The sequence below is a fragment of the Carcharodon carcharias genome, chromosome 8 (genome assembly GCF_017639515.1).
Source record: "Carcharodon carcharias isolate sCarCar2 chromosome 8, sCarCar2.pri, whole genome shotgun sequence".
NCBI classification, from domain to species: domain Eukaryota; kingdom Metazoa; phylum Chordata; class Chondrichthyes; order Lamniformes; family Lamnidae; genus Carcharodon; species Carcharodon carcharias.
The window spans coordinates 141,984,676-142,002,652 of NC_054474.1; the positions used below are offsets into that span (position 1 = coordinate 141,984,676).

General features: G+C 38.6%; 1 protein-coding gene and 1 long non-coding RNA gene across 2 annotated transcripts in view; one reads left to right on the forward strand and one right to left on the reverse strand.

Moving 5' to 3' along the window:
- LOC121281320 overlaps window positions 1-17,977 on the forward strand; it is a 68,816-nt gene that overhangs the window by 6,661 nt on the left and 44,178 nt on the right. The window contains exon 2 of the long non-coding RNA XR_005943860.1: window positions 13,535-13,623. This is a non-coding gene — a long non-coding RNA (uncharacterized LOC121281320). The remainder of the gene's footprint in view (window positions 1-13,534; window positions 13,624-17,977) is intronic.
- Window positions 1,990-6,388, reverse strand: LOC121281319 (tumor necrosis factor ligand superfamily member 15-like). Its single transcript, XM_041194210.1, has 4 exons — window positions 6,041-6,388; window positions 5,581-5,611; window positions 5,395-5,439; window positions 1,990-4,159 (listed from the first exon to the last, which is right to left on the reverse strand). The coding sequence occupies exons 1-4, from the start codon at window positions 6,209-6,211 to the stop codon at window positions 3,738-3,740; spliced, it is 669 nt and encodes a 222-aa protein (XP_041050144.1). The 5' UTR covers window positions 6,212-6,388; the 3' UTR covers window positions 1,990-3,737.

Consider the following 17,977-nt stretch of genomic DNA (forward strand, 5'->3'; position numbering starts at 1 on the left):
CCATCACCTCCTCAAAGGAATTAGAGATGGACAATAAGTGTCAGCATTGCTTGCAGTGCTCACATCCCAATAATTAGTGAAAGAAATATCACCCTGCTCTATTTTATGGTAGGAGATTTTGTTATTAATCAGATGGTAAATTATGCCTTTCTTTGTTTTGTGTATACCTATTTTAATCAAAATTTGTGACTGAATAATTGCATGCAGTTCTGAAATATGCTTTCTGAGAAAGCAATTTTATGAATAAACAAAATTAAATGTTAAAAATATGTGGCAAGAATAGTCATCAGGAACAACAATTCTTTAATGCTTCTCATGCTCCTGATTAAAACTATTTAACCAATCTAAATATCAAAAAAATAATGCAGCTGGGAATTATGCAATAATCATGCAAAATACCTTAGCCAAATTCAAAAGAATTACTTTTATGAATCAAAATACAGTGGTGACCACCGTGAGAAATTTGGTGATTGAGGATGGTCACCAAGATTATAAAGAACGGCATTGATGTGACAGAGCATCGCAAAATGAGAAGAATCAATGTAATCCTAATGATTTGGATAACTTTGCTTATTGTTTCTGATTTGGAGACATGTAGGAGGAGGGTGACCATGTGATAGGTTACAAAAGACGGAGAGGAATAACTTACCATGGTCACAATCACATAGGATGTCATTTGTGACTTTCGTAAGAGCCATTTCAATACAGTGGCTGGTGCAGAAACCTAACTTGAGGGATTCAAACATGTTTTTTCTGGGAAAGGTGGGCACATATATGAGAGGCAACAGCACACTTAGGTAATTTGGAGAGGATAGGCAGGTTGGAGTTAGGGTGGTAATTTGCACAAAAGGGGGAGAGGTCAAGGGTGTTTTTTTTTTAGGTCAATATTTGACTATTCCAATGCACACCTGGCCAACCTCCCATGCTCTACTGGCTGTAAACTTGAGGTCATCTAAAAGTCTACTGCCCATGCCCTAAATCATACAAAGTTCCATTCACCCATCACCCCATCCCTGCTGACCTATATTGACCCCTGATTATTTTAAAATTCTCATTTGTAACTTCTGTAGCCCCACAACCCTTCGAGGTTGCATCTTTCCACATGTACATTGATGTCACCCAGTTCTATCTCACCGACTTTCTCATCCCCTCCGCTGCCTCTAATCTGTCAGATTGCTTGTTTAACAGTTGAGTACCAGATGAACAGAATTTCCTCCAAATAAATATTAGATGGACTGAAACTATTTTCTTCAGTCCCCACCATAAATCCTGTTATGTAGTCACCAACTTCTTTGCTCTCCCCGGCCACTCCCTGAAGCTGAACCAAGCCATTTGTAACTTTGATGTTGTATCTGACTCCAAGGTGAGCATTGACCACATATCCATGTCATCCCCAAGCCCACCCACTTCCATCTCTGTAAGATCACCCAAGTCTGACCATGCCGCAGCTCATCTGCACCTGAAACTTTGTTCATCTAGATACAAGTTGTTGTTTAGCACTAATCTATATAACCTATCTGTGCTCGTCTCATTCTGGCCTCTTGAGCATTTCTAATTTTAATCACTCCACCATTGGTAACTGATGGTGCCTTCAGTAGCCTAGACTCTGAGCTCTGGAATTCCCTTCCTAAACCTCTCCAACGTGCTATCCATATTTCTTCCTTCAAGACATTCCTTAAAACCTATCGCTTTTGACCAAGTGTTCGGATATCTGTTTTAATACTTTATGTGGCTCAAAGACAAATTGTGCTTTATAACACTTCTGTAGTCATCTTGGGATGTTTTATTACATTAAAAGCCCTGTATAAATACCAGTCGTTGACAGGGTGATGATGGCAGATTTGCAGAGCAGGAGGATAGTACCTGAGAAATGAATGATTTCTCCTGATTTTACATCACTCTTTAATCACATTTACTTTTTCCACTAAAAATGGTGAAACAAAATAAATATGGGCTTTAAGCAAAGAAAAAGAAATGTTCACAAAAATGACCTTAATTTCAGCCTTTATTTCATTAAATATTAATTTTTTTAGATGGATATTAAATCACGATATTAACAACCAGGAGTACAATATGTTAAATGCAACATAAAAATGTAATTTATAGAATTTTTCTCACAACTTCTCCCTTCCTCGCAAAACATTGATTCCTTATTAGACTACAGTTCCATTGGGAGCACCCTCCTTACCCACTTCACAATTATTCATGTGTGATTGTTGGCAGGCTATTCAACTGTGGGAGTGGCAGCACTTAGCCTTACCCTATTCTCATCCAATGTTCGCAGCATGTGCATTTCTAACTGGGGGTCACCAGATAGCATCAGAAGCAGGAGGTTGGGTTGATTTTTTCCCCTACAAACCCCACGCCCCCCAAACCTGGTCCACTGCAGCTTTCAAAGCTGAATTAATTTGTCAAATTTGGGATCTTCCGGGTTTGTATGATGTGATTAATTGTTAGATAAATTCCATGAACCATGAGGAGAACATGTGTTTGAAATTAGTGCTATTGGAATGAAATACATCCTACAAACTAGTTAAAAATCCAGAATCTTGATAAAGATTCAATAGATAAATAATAGTTAGTCCAAAGAATTTCTACAGTACCAGATAGGTATTTTGACATGATCATACAATATGTAAAATATGTCACTAAATAAAATAAGTTTTAATATAAAACATGTTCACAATCTGTAGCTTAGGTGCAGATCATAATAAGGAATAGATGATGGGCTAACCTTTGTAGCAAATGAAGTGGCTGCTGAACATTCAGTTGGTCCTGTACATGCATGCCTATATCTTTACGTATACACATAAGTACAACTAATAATATCAGGGACATTTCCCACTAAATATGATGTACTCAGCTCTAAGCTCTGCATTCTTCGAGTGATGTATATTATTCTAATTAGTCATCAACATTTGATAGTACATAAATATATATGAAAATTGTCTATTACATAGCAACATAATTCACATCATAAATTTGAGAACTTAAATTGAAAATATGCACTGGTCTGGAAATGTTTCCTTGTGTCAAGAAAAGCACACAGTAAACGTGGAACTGACTCTTCCATCTGCTCTGTTGACTAAATTTTCACTGCTTTACTTTGCATTTTAGTGTCATTGTTACTGCATTTGAAGTCTGGGCACAAAATGTTCTAAATATAAATGCAGGAGTTTATTTCCAGCTGTTAACAGTGGAATGATCTAAAAGAGGGGTGTCAAATTCACATCATATAAGGGCCACAGTGATTCAGTTAGAACACCACAGAAGGCAGGCAGATAGGTCAGCTTAATCCTTTACTCTTCTCGGTGTTTTTGCTGTGTTCTTGTTAACTGTTTTGCATTGTCCTCATTTCCATTGTCGGGCAGTTCAATTCTCAAGACTGCACACTTTCGGTGCAGCTGCTCCAGCATCCCAGTGTTGGATTTCTTGGTCTGTCACTTTTCAACAATGTGCCAGGAGGCCAATTTATTCAATTCAAATGGCAAGGTTGGAAACCTCCATCTGACATGGGCAACCCTTCACTGTATTCCCCAGTTCACAGGTTGACTTTGTGCCTATATAACATTATTTAAAAGTCCGTCAATGAAAAACTTCTGCTTCACAAATTTGTGCTAGTGAGCCAGAGTGGATGGGGTAAATAGAACTTCAGGTAAGGTGTCATATATAGCCCTCCAACTTTCTGTTTAACTCCCCTAATTAATGAATACAGCACTTCCTATTTAACTGAGCTATCATAGTAAAAAGGCACCAAAGTAAGTTTTATGATCATTGGTAAAATCCACTTGATTCACACTGCTGACATTTACTACTATCCTGTCCCCTTGCTCTAGGTGAAATACTGCCCCTAAATAGATAGCCACATGCCATGGATCTCCATTGATAGATCTGGTGGAACTCAGTAGCTGTGTGGGATCAGGATAACTTGAAGTCAATTTAGTAATGATATGAGTGATATGAGTAATGTTTTTTAACTTGTTGCTTCTAGTACCTCTAAATGAGACTTGCGAGTATACAAAGTAGTCTCCTTTTCTGGGAATAGTAAGTGCCCGGTTCTGATAATTTAGGCTGCCCTTAGTAAAAGCAAGTCCATTCTTGTCTTCCCATTGGAGAGCGAAGTATTGACCATCGATCTTATCAGGAAGAGTCTCTTTGGCTAAAATTAAAAATAAAAAGCTAGTTATTTAAAGCTTTCCTGTTTACATGAAAAAATATTTTGAAGAAACCAATGTTCTTCAGTCTTAGCAATTATACATTATAGCTTGATTTGAGCTAAGCTTTACTTGTCCAGTGGTGGACAAACAAAACTAGACTACAAAAGCATTAGGCCTGTTTTGTATGATTATAGGTCATTGATTAATATTTAGCGACTTAAACAGCACAAAACCTACAATGGATATGATACAGTCACAATTCTGGTTGGCATTTGTGACTATTATTTACGACAGCTATCCAATTTTAGGGTCTAAATGTTAACCTAGGCATTTGAATCCATCAAAATGAATGAAATTTTGTCAGTCTTTTGTAACTCTCAACGCTAATGTGGTGATGACATCAACTCACAGAGAACACCTTCTGGCAATACTGTCACTCTTGTGAAGAAATGTAACTCAGATATTGCAACAGAATGTGTCTTAGCACTTTCCAATTGGTATTTGTGGAATGTGAGATTTTTTTCTTGAGGAACACTAGAGGCCACTTATCCCTGCTGGATATTTTTGAGTCATTGCACTGACTGTTAAAATGATGCTTTTGAATTTATTAGAAATGGACACTCAGGAAGCTGTTGGTGAGCAAGACATTTGGTAAACTAGTACAAACTCGTACTACAAAATCCAGCAATCCAAGCAACATGAGATCATAATTTTGCATTAAGGCATATTTTCCAACAGATTTATGATGATCACAATGTGACATAGTCCAACAGAAACTTACTAATAAGCAGGACTACTCCAGAGCTTCAGTGGAATGTACACTTCAATGGTTTTGACCACACTGGAGCATATACATATAATCATAATTTCAGACTTGAAAATGGCATAATTGATTCATATATCTTAATATTGCTAATATAATTTACTAACAGTTCTATAATAACCATTTTGTTATAGATTTTTTTTTCTAACTGTCTTTGAATGAGTTCATATCAATCAACCAATCACTCCTGTCTGGATATGATGAAATGGAGGGCGGCCTACAACGTTCAGATGAAAGTTAAAAGCCAAGGCAACGCAGAAATTTTTCTACTGATGGGACAAAGCAAACTTTCTTTTTTAAGCTTTAATTGTCAGGGTGATCTTTTTAAAGAGTTGATATTTTGGGAAAGTAATCTTTAAAAAATATAACCACGATGATTAACCCGATGCAATTGAAAACAACAGCAGCTCTTACCTGTCAGATGTGCCCTTGGTTTGTCAGCGGTATCGAAAGGTTGTCCTGGGAGAAAAAAGGATGAAGTGTTGTCAGCATCAAGGAACAATTGTTAATTCGACAAATCAGACCACAACGAATCAGAATTTCGTTGTGAAAACTTTTTTTTTGAAACTTGCGTATATAACATCATTTAAGAATACTTACGAAGCATTTCGGAATCAGTCTGTGTTTCACCCTGAAACAAAACAAACGTGTGGTATTTATGGAGTGCATGCATTGCTTTAAACAAGTAAGACATTCAGTGCTGGAAATTCTTGTCTTGGATTTTATTTTAACTTAAATGCCAAACTAAGATAAAATTACAAGCAATGTCAACCACAAGGCAAAGTTACAACCAATATCAAACTTGAAATTTACTATGTAAAACACTGAATTACAATTAATGTCAAATTTAAAATAAAATTTGCAATTAATGTCAGACATGAGAAAATTTACAATCAATATTAAGCTTAAAATGTACAATGTCAAACTTAAATTTGGCAATGTTAAACTTAGAATTACAATCAATGTCCAACTGTACACACATTTCATAATCAGTATCAAACTTCCGTGTTCAGCTCGTTAGAAATCCTGTGTGGTAGAAGGTGAATTTTACTCGTCTTACCTTCGGAGCGACGTGCTGGAGAAGAAGGTAAACGCTGAGTGCTGCGAGCAGGAAGCAGCAGCTCACGCAGCAAGCGAGGAGCAGGCGAGTGCGCTTCCAGCGAGCGCCCTGCAGCTGCAGCTCGCCCGCTTGTCCCATCATAGCCACGGCGTCCTCGCCCTTTACATCCATGAGTGCTGTAGCGGTGTGTCACCGGGGGGGTCTCGCTTTGCTCGAAGAGGTGGCGATTTGATTTCTTGTCTTTAGCTCCCCCGACATATAAACTGTAGCTTTCCTAAGGAGCTGTGACGTGGGGAATCCGTACAGGGAATGCCGCCTACGATACGAAACTCGAAGCAAGCTGTGTTTTTTCTAATGTTGTATTTTAACTGCTCCCACCACCCCCCCCCCCCCCCCAAACAATGAAAACTGGAAAGTCCCAGCAACAGGAACCTTTATCAAGATATCAACACACTTGAAACCTCGTTCGGATTGAAAAGACGACAACACAGTGGCGGCCAGTTTGGAGCTAACAAGGCACAAGAGTGAAAGTATTGTCTTCACATCAAAGAATTTTTCAAACACCCACATGATCTTCTTAAACTGTACTAGAAAGAGTAGCGAGCGAGGGGGATTTCACTCAAGACTTACTTTCGGGTTTATTATACGTATTTATTTATTTTCCATGTGGAATAGAAATGTACCTTAAAATAGTTCTCTTGTCTGTCATAATCCCTGTAATTTGGTAGTACAGTTTTTGCTTTTTATTTTAATCCAGAGAGGCCCGAATACTGATTCCCAAGGCCTCACTCGGATCTTTTGGTCTTGCCAAGCCAGCAAGCTTGTCTAAGTAAAGGCTTGCGATTTTCTCCTATGCATTGGAGATTTAGCAGAATGATACTCGAGTTGATGGATTTGAGACTAACAGCTGGATTGTTTTCCTTGGGAGCGAAAGTGGTTACAGGGGAAACGTCAAAGAGTTGTTAGAAATTGTAAAGGGTTTTTAGTAAATAAGGAGAGCTGGAGGACCAGTGACCAGAGTACACAGATTTAAGACAATTGGTGCAAGAACCAGAGGGGAGAATTGAGGAATTTTCTTTTACACAGAAGTTACTATGATCTGTAATTTATGACCTGAAAGAGTGGTGGAAACAAGTTCAGTAATAATTTTCAAAAGGGAATTGGATAAATACTTGAAAAGGGGAGGGGTTATTGTAGGACTGTGGGGGAAAAGTGGGGCACAGGACTATTTGGATAACATTTTCAAAGATTGAAACAGGTGCCATGGGCTTGAATGGCCTCCTAGGCTGTGATTCTATGAACAGCTCGACGTCAGATGAGCGAGAAGGAGGAAATTCTTCCTTGCATGGAATGACTTAAAGCCTTTTGTGCAGTTCACAGTGGCTAGGTTGGGAATGGTATTGATAAAAATTTTACACCTATCCTTATTTTGGATTGTTGAATGATGACTCAAAAGGGGGAAAAGGTTAGTGAGATAAGGACAAATTACAGAAAGCTGCACATTGGTAGAATCGTGTTGGATGTTACTGCACATTACTTGACTGATCTTGTTAGTGAGTTGACAGGAAGACTTAAGGAGGACAAAACCATGTGTAAATATTTAAGAAGGTAACAAGATATGGATACGGCAGAGAAAAATATAATAAACAAGAATGGAAAACGGGGGAAAGAGATGGAGAACTGCAAATGCAGCGCATCTAAGATTAAATTAAATACAAACTATTTAAGTTTCCTTTTACTAGTTTTATTTACTTTCATCATCTCACTGATTATGTAATCTAAATGATTTCTATAAACAATTTACAGATTAGCTCCCTTTTCAGGAATGAAGTATTTCTTAATTCCACATTCCGCTTGTATTCCAACTTTACTAAAATGTTTTCTTCTCTTTTAGCCTTCAATTTTGATAATGAATTAAATCCAAAACAATCTGCCAATGTCTGTAGAGATGTTGACTGATTTGTGTATTTTCAGCATTTTCTGGTTGTATTTTAGGATTAACAATATTTGTGTTTTTTTAATATTCAGACTGTGCTTCAAATAACGCACTTCAATTTGTCATGTGTTTAGTGCTTCCAGATTAAATCACATAACTTGTACCATGCTGTTTGTCCTATGATGTTTGACGTGTAATGCTAACTTTTTTTTACATTCAGCAAGCACTTAGATAAATTATCAATATCACTAACTAACTACAGATTCCACCAACACAAGGTTGTCCACTGTGGTATAAATGCTGCTCCACCTACAAACCATTCTAACTACATGCATTCTCTCAATATATAGAGGCATTTAAGAGTTGATCCATTTCAGTACGGCATTAGCTTAATCCCTTGTTGGGCTATTGCCTTATAGCATACTCCAGGCAATGTGGTAGTTTTTACATGTAGCATGCGTGTTTGGAAATCCATTGTCTACTGTATTTGGCCAAACACACATAGTAGGCGATGAGTACAGTCACACATACTTTGTGATCCTGGAACAGCTTATTGCTTCTGTTTACACCATGCTTTCCTTGCAGGAAATGCTGAATATGAAGTAAATAAGTGGCAGACTTGCCGATGAAATGGTTTGGAGTGTGAAGAAACTGAAAGCAAACGGCATTTTTCTGATGATAATGGACATAATCAAATTGGATTTTAATGGTTGGAAGTTTACTCAGGGAGTGAAACTGTATTCATGAGGAGAAAAATGGTGTTTATTTCAATGCTTTTATTGGAAATATTCTTTTATATACAGTCTTTGTGTATAGCAGCAAATTCCCATTTTAGATGCTATTCAATGCAAATTGAATTATATTTTCTGAAAATAAATTGGATATTATTCTTAGTAACAACTGGAAATATTTGTAAAATATAATAATGTTTTTTTAAAAGTATTGCTGAAGATTCTTTAAAATTGAAAATAATTTTTGGCCTCCCTGCAGCAATTGATTGTCAAGGGCTTTCCCTAATTTCTGCAGAAGCAACAGTGATTGCAATTCTATTGACATTAAATGTACATCATCTGAAATGCCAAATAGGAAGATAGCATTAACATTGCTGTTTGTCTGACATTTTTATCTGTGATTTTCTGTGCAGGCAACATTAAAGACACTAGGTATAATATCTGCAAAGATGCACCACTTATGTTTGTTTATGTCTGGCATAAATTTGCTGCAGTTTGTGTTGGTGCACTTGCGTCTGTATATTGTGCAGTCTGGGTGGGTGGTAACTTGTTATGATTAAGTATTTACTTTAGGCTTTTGCTTAAAAAGGCATTTGTGTGTGTTTATTTTGTAGTTATATTTACTTGTGTAGTTTTTACTGTTTTCATTCTGCCGCCTCCTGCATCTTTTGGGGTTTTGATGTTTAGTGGAAGATATGAAAATAGAAAGTTTGAGCTCATTGTATTTTTGTGGCCAATATCGCTTGTGTTTAAGTTGCCTCTATAATTGTTGACAATGTTGGTTATCATGCCTGGAGTCTGCAGCTATTGATACAGATCTATCATGAGGTGTGTACTTAGGCTGAGTTATTGATGGATGTTGTTAATGGATAAGTAATTCGTGCTGACCCTATTAGTTTATAGATGTATGATGGCTGCATACTCTTTAGGTCTCCCTGTTATTATGTTCTGCATTACCTTTTGTCTGCCCGTCCCTCAATTGACAACTATTACAGATGATATAGTTAGTATAGTTGGCTATGATTAATAGATTAATTCCCTATTTCATGTAGAATTCATTTACTTTCAATCCAAAATTAATAGTTTGTAATGCCATATTATAACCGTGGGTTGAAGACTGTGTGGATCTGGATATCCTTTCATGTAAAATTTATGTGAAATGTTATTCAGTTCATTGATTTGAGAATTTTTACATTGCTTTCCCAACTTTAATTTGATGAGATGGTAAATTTGTGAGTTCCTAAATTCTTTGTTCAAAGTTTTTTTTTCAAATGCCTAGAATTGCCAGGAAGTTCATTTGATTGTGTGGGGTTTTTGTTCTGAGTCACCTTTTAATTGCTTTTGGAACTGGGCAAATCAATTGTTGAGATCTGTTTGGCCATTCTGCATTGTTATCTTTATTCTACCACTAGAGATTTTTCGAAAAATACTGTTTTAATCTTCAATTTTTATTTTCTATTAAATCTTTTTTCTTTCTTTCTCAGGTTTAGGGATAGTTCTTATTGAATTAAAAGTATTATCCCTGTCTTCCTTGCCTAGCATATTAAGAGATATGGATGAAGTCGATGGCTTTGGCTCTTGTTCTTTCAATCTTGATTTTGCAATTCTTAATATTATGTATGTTTCCTTCAAATCATCAATATTCAGAGTGAAAATCTTTATGTCTACTCTCTGTTTTCTTCAGTGTCCTGTTGTAAAATGTAACATTCTAGTTGAAGAAATACTTGGAATTTCTTATTGAGACCAATCTGCAGTATTCTTATCAGTTTATTTATGTGGTGTCTGTTTTGCATTTTAGCGTTATCTACTATAGTGTTGCCCTGTGATTGGGCGATGATACGTGTTGTCTACTTGTGGTTTCTTATGCATTGTCACTGGAAGGTAAATCCTTTTTAACTTGCATTTGTGTAATAGGTGTGTCTTGAGCTTTTATTAATAAATAGGTTATTACATATTAGATGTCAGCCATGACTCAGATAGTTACACTCATGCCTCAGAGCCTGAATGTCATGGGTTCAAGTCCTGTTATGGAGACTTGAGCACATAATCGAACCTGACGCAGTACCATGGAAGCACTACAATGTCTCTGGTTTGGTCTCTCAGATGAAGCATTAAACTGAGGCCCCATACCTCCACCTGGGTGGATGTAAATGATCCCATGGTGCTATTTGTAGTGTCCTGACTAATATTTATCACTGAAACAGATAATCTGTTCATTTATCACTTGGCTGTTTCTGGAACCTTGCAGTTCAGTGCATTTCCCATCATACCACAGAGACTAGACTTCAAAATTACTTAATTTGCTATATAGCGTTTTGAGATGGCTGAAGGAGATAAAAAGTACTATACAAGTGTTAAGTCTTTTTCCACATTTATTAGTAGCTGTATGATGGCTATGGTAGCAGTTCTAGAGATGTCCACGATGTCGTTGCTCCTCCAAGCGCTATTTGGAAGTAATGTTTCAAAAGCTGAGTGTTGCCTTTTGGAGCCAATGGCATAACACATCATTTGCACCAAACTGTTCCTGTACATTTTTAATGCCAGAAGTCCAGCCTTCCAATGCCAGGAAACATTGATATCTGGAGTCTGTAACAATTTTCACTTACTACTGCCAGGACAGAATTGCAACACTGTATACCACAGTGAGTCACGCATACTTAGACATTGTACTTTCCTGACTCAAGAATAACATCTGTTGGAGAACAATTCCAGCTGTTCAGATATCATCTGGGTTCATTAAAAAGTAGTCAAAACACATTCAACGTTTCCAGCTTTTATGCAAATAAATTTAGTAAATCCTACACTGCACCACCACCCCATTGTTGCTGGCACCTCTGGGAGTTTTGAATTTATTTAATATCTTAATTTTATTTTTATCTCCTGATGTACAATGCAGCTCTGCCTGATACATGCAAATAGAGATTATTATATGTCGCCATCTTTGTAAGTTACTGTCGCACCATTTTGTGTTATATAACATTTCTGGACCATCGTGTTTAGACAAGAGTTTCCAACACGTAAATATAATCTGAGTTATTCAGCAATTTCCCCCTCCTTCTATTTCTTATCTAATTGAATTCTTTAAACACGCCTGTACCTCCCTAAACAGGTTTAAGGCCTGGATTTGAACTTGGAGGCAAATTCTATATGGGAATGAGGTCGGGGCCAGAGTGCTGATATGAAGTTGTGAAACCCAGAAGGAGATGTTTTCCAAATTTCTTGCAGAATTTAAATGCAGGGCAGCCATATTTTTTTTCTCCTGTGGGATTCCCACCAACATGCAACCTGATTAACAGGCTGGAGGTCTTCCTGGCAGGAAGGTGACTTCACAAGGCCAAAACCTATGAGAGAAGTTGCAGTGGGGAAGTGAGAGAGATCAGTGGGGGGAAAGAGATCAATTAGTAGCCTGGGGGTTCACAATTTCAGGGGGTGGGAGCCCAAAGGTGGTCAGAACAGAACGATATGGGAGCCAGGGGATCCAATGGTGATTGGTGGGGTGGCAAGGGGGCGGGGGGTGGTTTCTGATGGTGTAGGGGGAGCTGACAGCGGTGAATCAAGGTTTATTGGATAACTTGTTGGACCTGGAGGAAGCATCCCTGCTTTCCCTGACCCACAAGCAATGCTGTAAAGACACTTAGTTTGTGGAGTCTTCCCTTTTCACATCCTTTCAGCTGCCAGGTTTCCTGAGGCCTCAGAAACTGATCGCTTGTGGTTGAAAATAGAATGCTGTTAAAATAAAGGCACATGGCCTAATTTAATATTTAGGTGACCAAACTGCTTCCTGCACTTGTCCTGTCACCATTAGTACCGGAAGTGGCAGGTTCAGTCCCCATTCCAGATTTTTGGCTTTTTAACTTCTGACCCAATTCCAAACCATCTGTTTTTAGGAGTTCAGATTCATCCTTGGTAGTTTGAAATGGGGGAACAGAAAAAAAATATTTAATTGCAAGGTAATGACTTTAATCCTTGAGACATACTTCTCTTCAGATGGTTATGTTGTACAGTCCACTAATGAGGCACCAAAGAATGAATGATGCATTCACTGAAAAGAAAGTCACATTGACAATGGAAAGCAGAAGCAGATAATGTATAGGAAAAGTTTTATGAAGGGCAATATTAACTCATTAATGAGGACTAATTTGGAACATTGGCTTCAATTTTGGGACAGAGGACTTGGGATAGTACGTAACAAAGAAAGGCTGGTAGAACAAAACAGATTGAGAAGCAACATTGTTAATTGCTGTAATGTGGGGATTAAAGGATTTAAACAGGTTTCTTAAATATAGTTAGGTAACTGGAGGTACAATTATGCAGTTAAACAAAACACCAAATTAGAAGAAGTTTTCTCCCCATATTGTAGATAATATGCAATGAAATCACTTCAAAAGAGGCTATTGTTTATTTGATTTAATCTTTTAATGAAGAAATGCGACAAACGTATAATGCAAGGTGGAATTGAAATACTGACAGAAATAACTGAATACTCTTGAGACATTATGATACTAATATGGTGCCTGGGACGATAACTGGTCTGGTGAAACATGCAGATTATGGTGGTAAATTTGTGTCCTGGGCTTTTCCCTTCATGACATGGGTTAGGGAACAGTTTCTCACATATTTCTACCTTATATTTTTTTCACATGGTTATTCAGCTTGTTTGAAAGGTTAACTATATTGGATTCACTTATGATTCTGCAGATTGGATGTGCTGGTTTTCTTACAAGTGTGATTTAAAGACTGAATGGATTTCCCTAAGCCCATGCTTGAATTTCATGTTGGAAGATGTTCTGTATAATTAACTGCTTTGTGATTGAACATTCTTTACAGGTGATGGAAATACATATATTCTGATTCGTGGATCACTATATGAGAAGTTTGAAAAGAGTCCATATAAAAATGGGTGCTTTATCGCTAACGTAGGTTGTCATTACTTTTACTTCAGTATAAATCCTCAAAATTTTCATTTTTTTGTGCCCAAATGTATAAGAAAAATTCCAGAGCTTAATGTTTACAAAATAAAAGATATATTGTACATTATGTTGATCAATGAAGGAAATCACATAAGTAATACTTGAATGGTTTATGTCTGGAAACATAAGGTTCCCATGTAAAGATATGCATTGATTATGTGAAATTAGCAACTAGTATGGACTAAATTATTAAAATAATTAGTAGTACCTGCCACGTTTGACATTTTTAAAAAGTGGTATGTTTTGCGTGTCAGTCATGGCTCAGTGGTAACAGTTTTGCCTCTGAAGCAGAAGGTTGTAGGTTCAAGACCCACTGCAGAACTCAAGCGCACAATTTTTAAAAATTCATTAACGGCATGTGGGCATTACTGGCTGAGCCGGCGTTTATTGCCCATCCAAAATTGCCTTTACAAAGGTGGTGGTGAGCTGCCTTCTTGAACTGCTGCAATCCATGTGGTGTAGGTACACCCATAGTACTGTTAGGGAAGGGAGTTCCAGGATTTTGACCCAGTGACAGTGAAGGAACAGCAATATATTTCCAAGTCAGGATGGTGAGTGGCTTTGGGGGGGAAACTTCCAGGTGGTAGCGTGTTTGCTGCCCTTGTCCTTCTTGATGGTAGCGATTGTGGGTTTGGAAGGTGCTGCTTAAAGAGCCTTGCTGAGTTTCTGCAGTGCATCTTGTAGATGGTACACACTGCTGCCACTGTTCGTTGGTGGTGGAAGGAGTGAATGTTTGTCGTGGAGTGAGTGAATGTTTGTGGAAGGAGTGCCAATTATGCAGGCTGCTTTGTCCTGGATGGTGACAAGCTTTTTGAGTGTTGTTGGGTCTGCACTCATCCAGGCAAGTGGAGAGTATTCCATCACACTCCTGACTTGTGCCTTGTAGATAGTGGACAGTATTTGGGGAGTCAGGATATGAGTTATTCGCTTCAGGATTCCTAGCCTCTGACTTGCTCTTGTAGCACAGTATTTATCTGGCTGGTGCAGTTCAGTTTCTGGTCAATGGTAACCCCCAGGATGTTGGTAGTGTGGAATTATTAAGGATGAGATTTCAGAATACTTGGAAGTGCATGGCAAAATAGGGCAAAGTCAGCATGGTTTCATCAAGGGGAGGTCATGCCTGACAAATCTGTTAGAATTCTTTGAGGAGGTAATGAGCAGGTTAGACAAAGGAGAGCCAATGGATGCTATCTACTTGGACTTCCAGAAAGCCTTTGACAAGGTGCCGCACAGGAGGCTGCTCAGTAAGATAAGAGCCCATGGTGTTAAGAGGCAAGGTACTAGCATGGATAGAAGATTGGCTGTCTGGCAGGAGGCAGAGAGTGGAGATAAGGGGGTCCTTCTCAGGATGGCGGCTGGTGACTAGTGGAGTTCCGCAAGGGTCAGTGTTGGGACCACAACTTTTCACTTTATACATTAATGATCTAGATGAAGGAACTGAGGGCATTCTGGCTAAGTTTGCAGATGATACAAAGATAGGTGGAGGGACAGGTAGTATTGAGGAGGCGGGGAGGCTGCAGAAGGATTTGGACAGATTAGGAGAATGGGCAAAGAAGTGGCAGATGGAATACAACACGGGGAAGTGTGAGTTCATGCACTTTGGTAGGAAGAATAGAGGCATAAACTATTTTCTAAATGGAGAGAGAATTCAGAAATCTGGAGTGCAAAGCGACTTGGGAGTCCTAGTCCAGGATTCTCTTAAGGTTAACTTGCAGGTTGAGTCGGTAGTTAGGAAGGCAAAAGCAATTTTGGCATTTATTTTGAGAGGACTAGAATATAAAAGCAGGGATGTGCTGCTGAGGCTTTATAAGGCTCTGGTCAGACTACATTTAGAATATTGTGAGCAGTTTTGGGCCCCATATCTCAGGAAGGATGTGCTGGTCCTGGAGAGGGTCCAGAGGAGGTTCACGAGAACGATCCCAGGAATGAAAGGCTTAACATATGAAGAAAGTTTGAGGACTCTGGGTCTGTACTCAATGGAGTTTAGAAGGATGAGGGGGGATCTGACTGAAACTTACAGAATACTGAAAGGCCTGGATAGAGTGGACGTGGGGAAGATGTTTCCATTAGTAGGAGACACTAGGACCTGAGGGCACAGCCTCAGAGTAAAGGGAAGACCTTTTAGAACAGAGATGAGGAGAAACTTCTTTAGCCAGAGAGTGATGAATCTATGGAATTCATTGCCACAGAAGGCTGTGGAGGCCAGGTCATTGAGTGTATTGAGTGTAAGACCAAGATAGATAGGTTCTTGATTGGTAAGGGGATCAAAGGTTACGGGGAGAATGGGGTTGAGAAACTTATCAGCCATGATTGAATGGCAGAGCAGACTCAATGGGCCGAATGGCCTAATTTCTGCTCTTATGGTCTTATGGATTCAACAATGGTAATGCCATTGAATGTCAAGGGGAGATGGTTAGATTCTCTCTTGTTGGCTGTGATCATTTCCTGGCACTTGTGTGGTGCAAATGTTACTTGCAACTTGTCAGCCCAAGACTGGATATTGTCCAGGTCTTGCTGCAATTGGACACGGGCTGATATGTCAGTATTCTGGGAACTTCACGTTGTTACAAAATTAGGCCCCCAAATTTGGATGCATAGCATCCAAGCGATGTCCTTAGAGGTCCAAAATAGATCCTAAAAGCACTTTGCGTGGACCTACATCATTTTAAGAGGGTAATCACCACCACTGTCTCTAGGGGATGGTGAATGAATGCTGGCTTTGCCCACCCACACCCCTGCTTAAAATCTATTACATTTCTAACTTGAACCCAGTTCTGATGAAAGACTTGAACCACTGGGGGCAATCTTGCAGCCTCGCCATGGTAAAATGTGATGAACCGTTCAAAACTCCATTGACTTCGGCGAGATCGTAAAATCCTGCCAGCATAAAATTCCACCCATTAACTCTTTTTCTCTCTCCACAGATGCTGCCATAACCTGTTGAGTATTTCTAGCTGCTTCTTTTTTCTTATTTGAGATAAATTATTCTTGCCTTTAAATGTGGCAGTTGAAGGGTTCTATCGTCAGTGTAATTTCCTTTCCCAGTATGACAGGTGACACAATGCCAGCCAGCAATGTGCACAGGCTTACTGCCCACCATATTGGGGACTTAGTCGGCCAGTTAACACAGAAACTCTGACGCTACACAGCCAAATTTCCAGGCCATTCGGTTTGAATAGAGCTCACAGTATTATCAGCAGCAGGGGTAAACAGTTTTCCACTCAACTTTCTTCTGACTTTCAGGAGGTTGAACTCTGTGAACTTAGGGGAAAGTTTGTTTCACATTTTAATAGTTTACATACATATAATAGAAAGTAAAGTCTTAACAATCAATAGAGTCAGTTAAGTCTTCCACATTTGTGAGTAATCAGATTCAAATTCGATACATCATAGTTTTTGAGCACCATGATATAATCAAAGATTAAAATGATATGAATGTCTCAAAATTTATTATGACTAGATTGTATGTAAAAGTGCAAAATATTTTCCGGGGGCTTCAGCAGAATGGAGCTCTCCATTAACACTATACTCACACTGGCCTGCTCTCTGCTTACAACAAAAATTGTCCTGAAGCAGAATCAAATGATTCCTGCCCATACATGACAACATTGGGTTTTAGTTTGGTTCTCACTGACCCCTGTGACGTTGCTCATGGGCACTCTTGTATCTGCAGCACAAATTTTGCCAACTGCTTTCAAATGCTCAACTCATACCCTTGGGTTAAAGCTCTCTTATAAATGTCAAAGAGAACAAATACTCTTTGAAAGTGAACAATGAACTCTAGATGCAAGACTTTAGATATAGATTTATGTAGGTTGTTGGTGGTCACATCCAAAGTGCCTCATCATGAGTGCCTCATCTTTAAACTAACTCCCCATTTACTGCCAAGTTGCTGATAACAAATCTTCATGTTCTGACTTAAGATCTATCCCCATCAAAGCAACAGCACTCACAATTCATTCCAAACTGCAACATCTAAGTATTAGAAATCAGCAAGGAGGTAATGTAAGCTCAAGTAGGGTTGAGTTTCTTGGCTTTTGAGGGCTGCAGTGCCCAGTCTCAGTGTCCCTTGATCAACATTGTGGTAGAGTGCATGCTGTCATTATTTCAATACATCAAAAAATCTAACATCATGATCCTTTTTTGCCTGTAGATTTTCAACCCTGTAAAATTGCTGAATAGGAGCATTTTTTGTCTTCTGTTGAAAACACAAGTACAAGGTGGCATACAGCATGGTTTTATCCAGGAGAGAGTTTCCTCATGATTCCCATTGACTTCAACTTTACAAGGGCTATTTGAT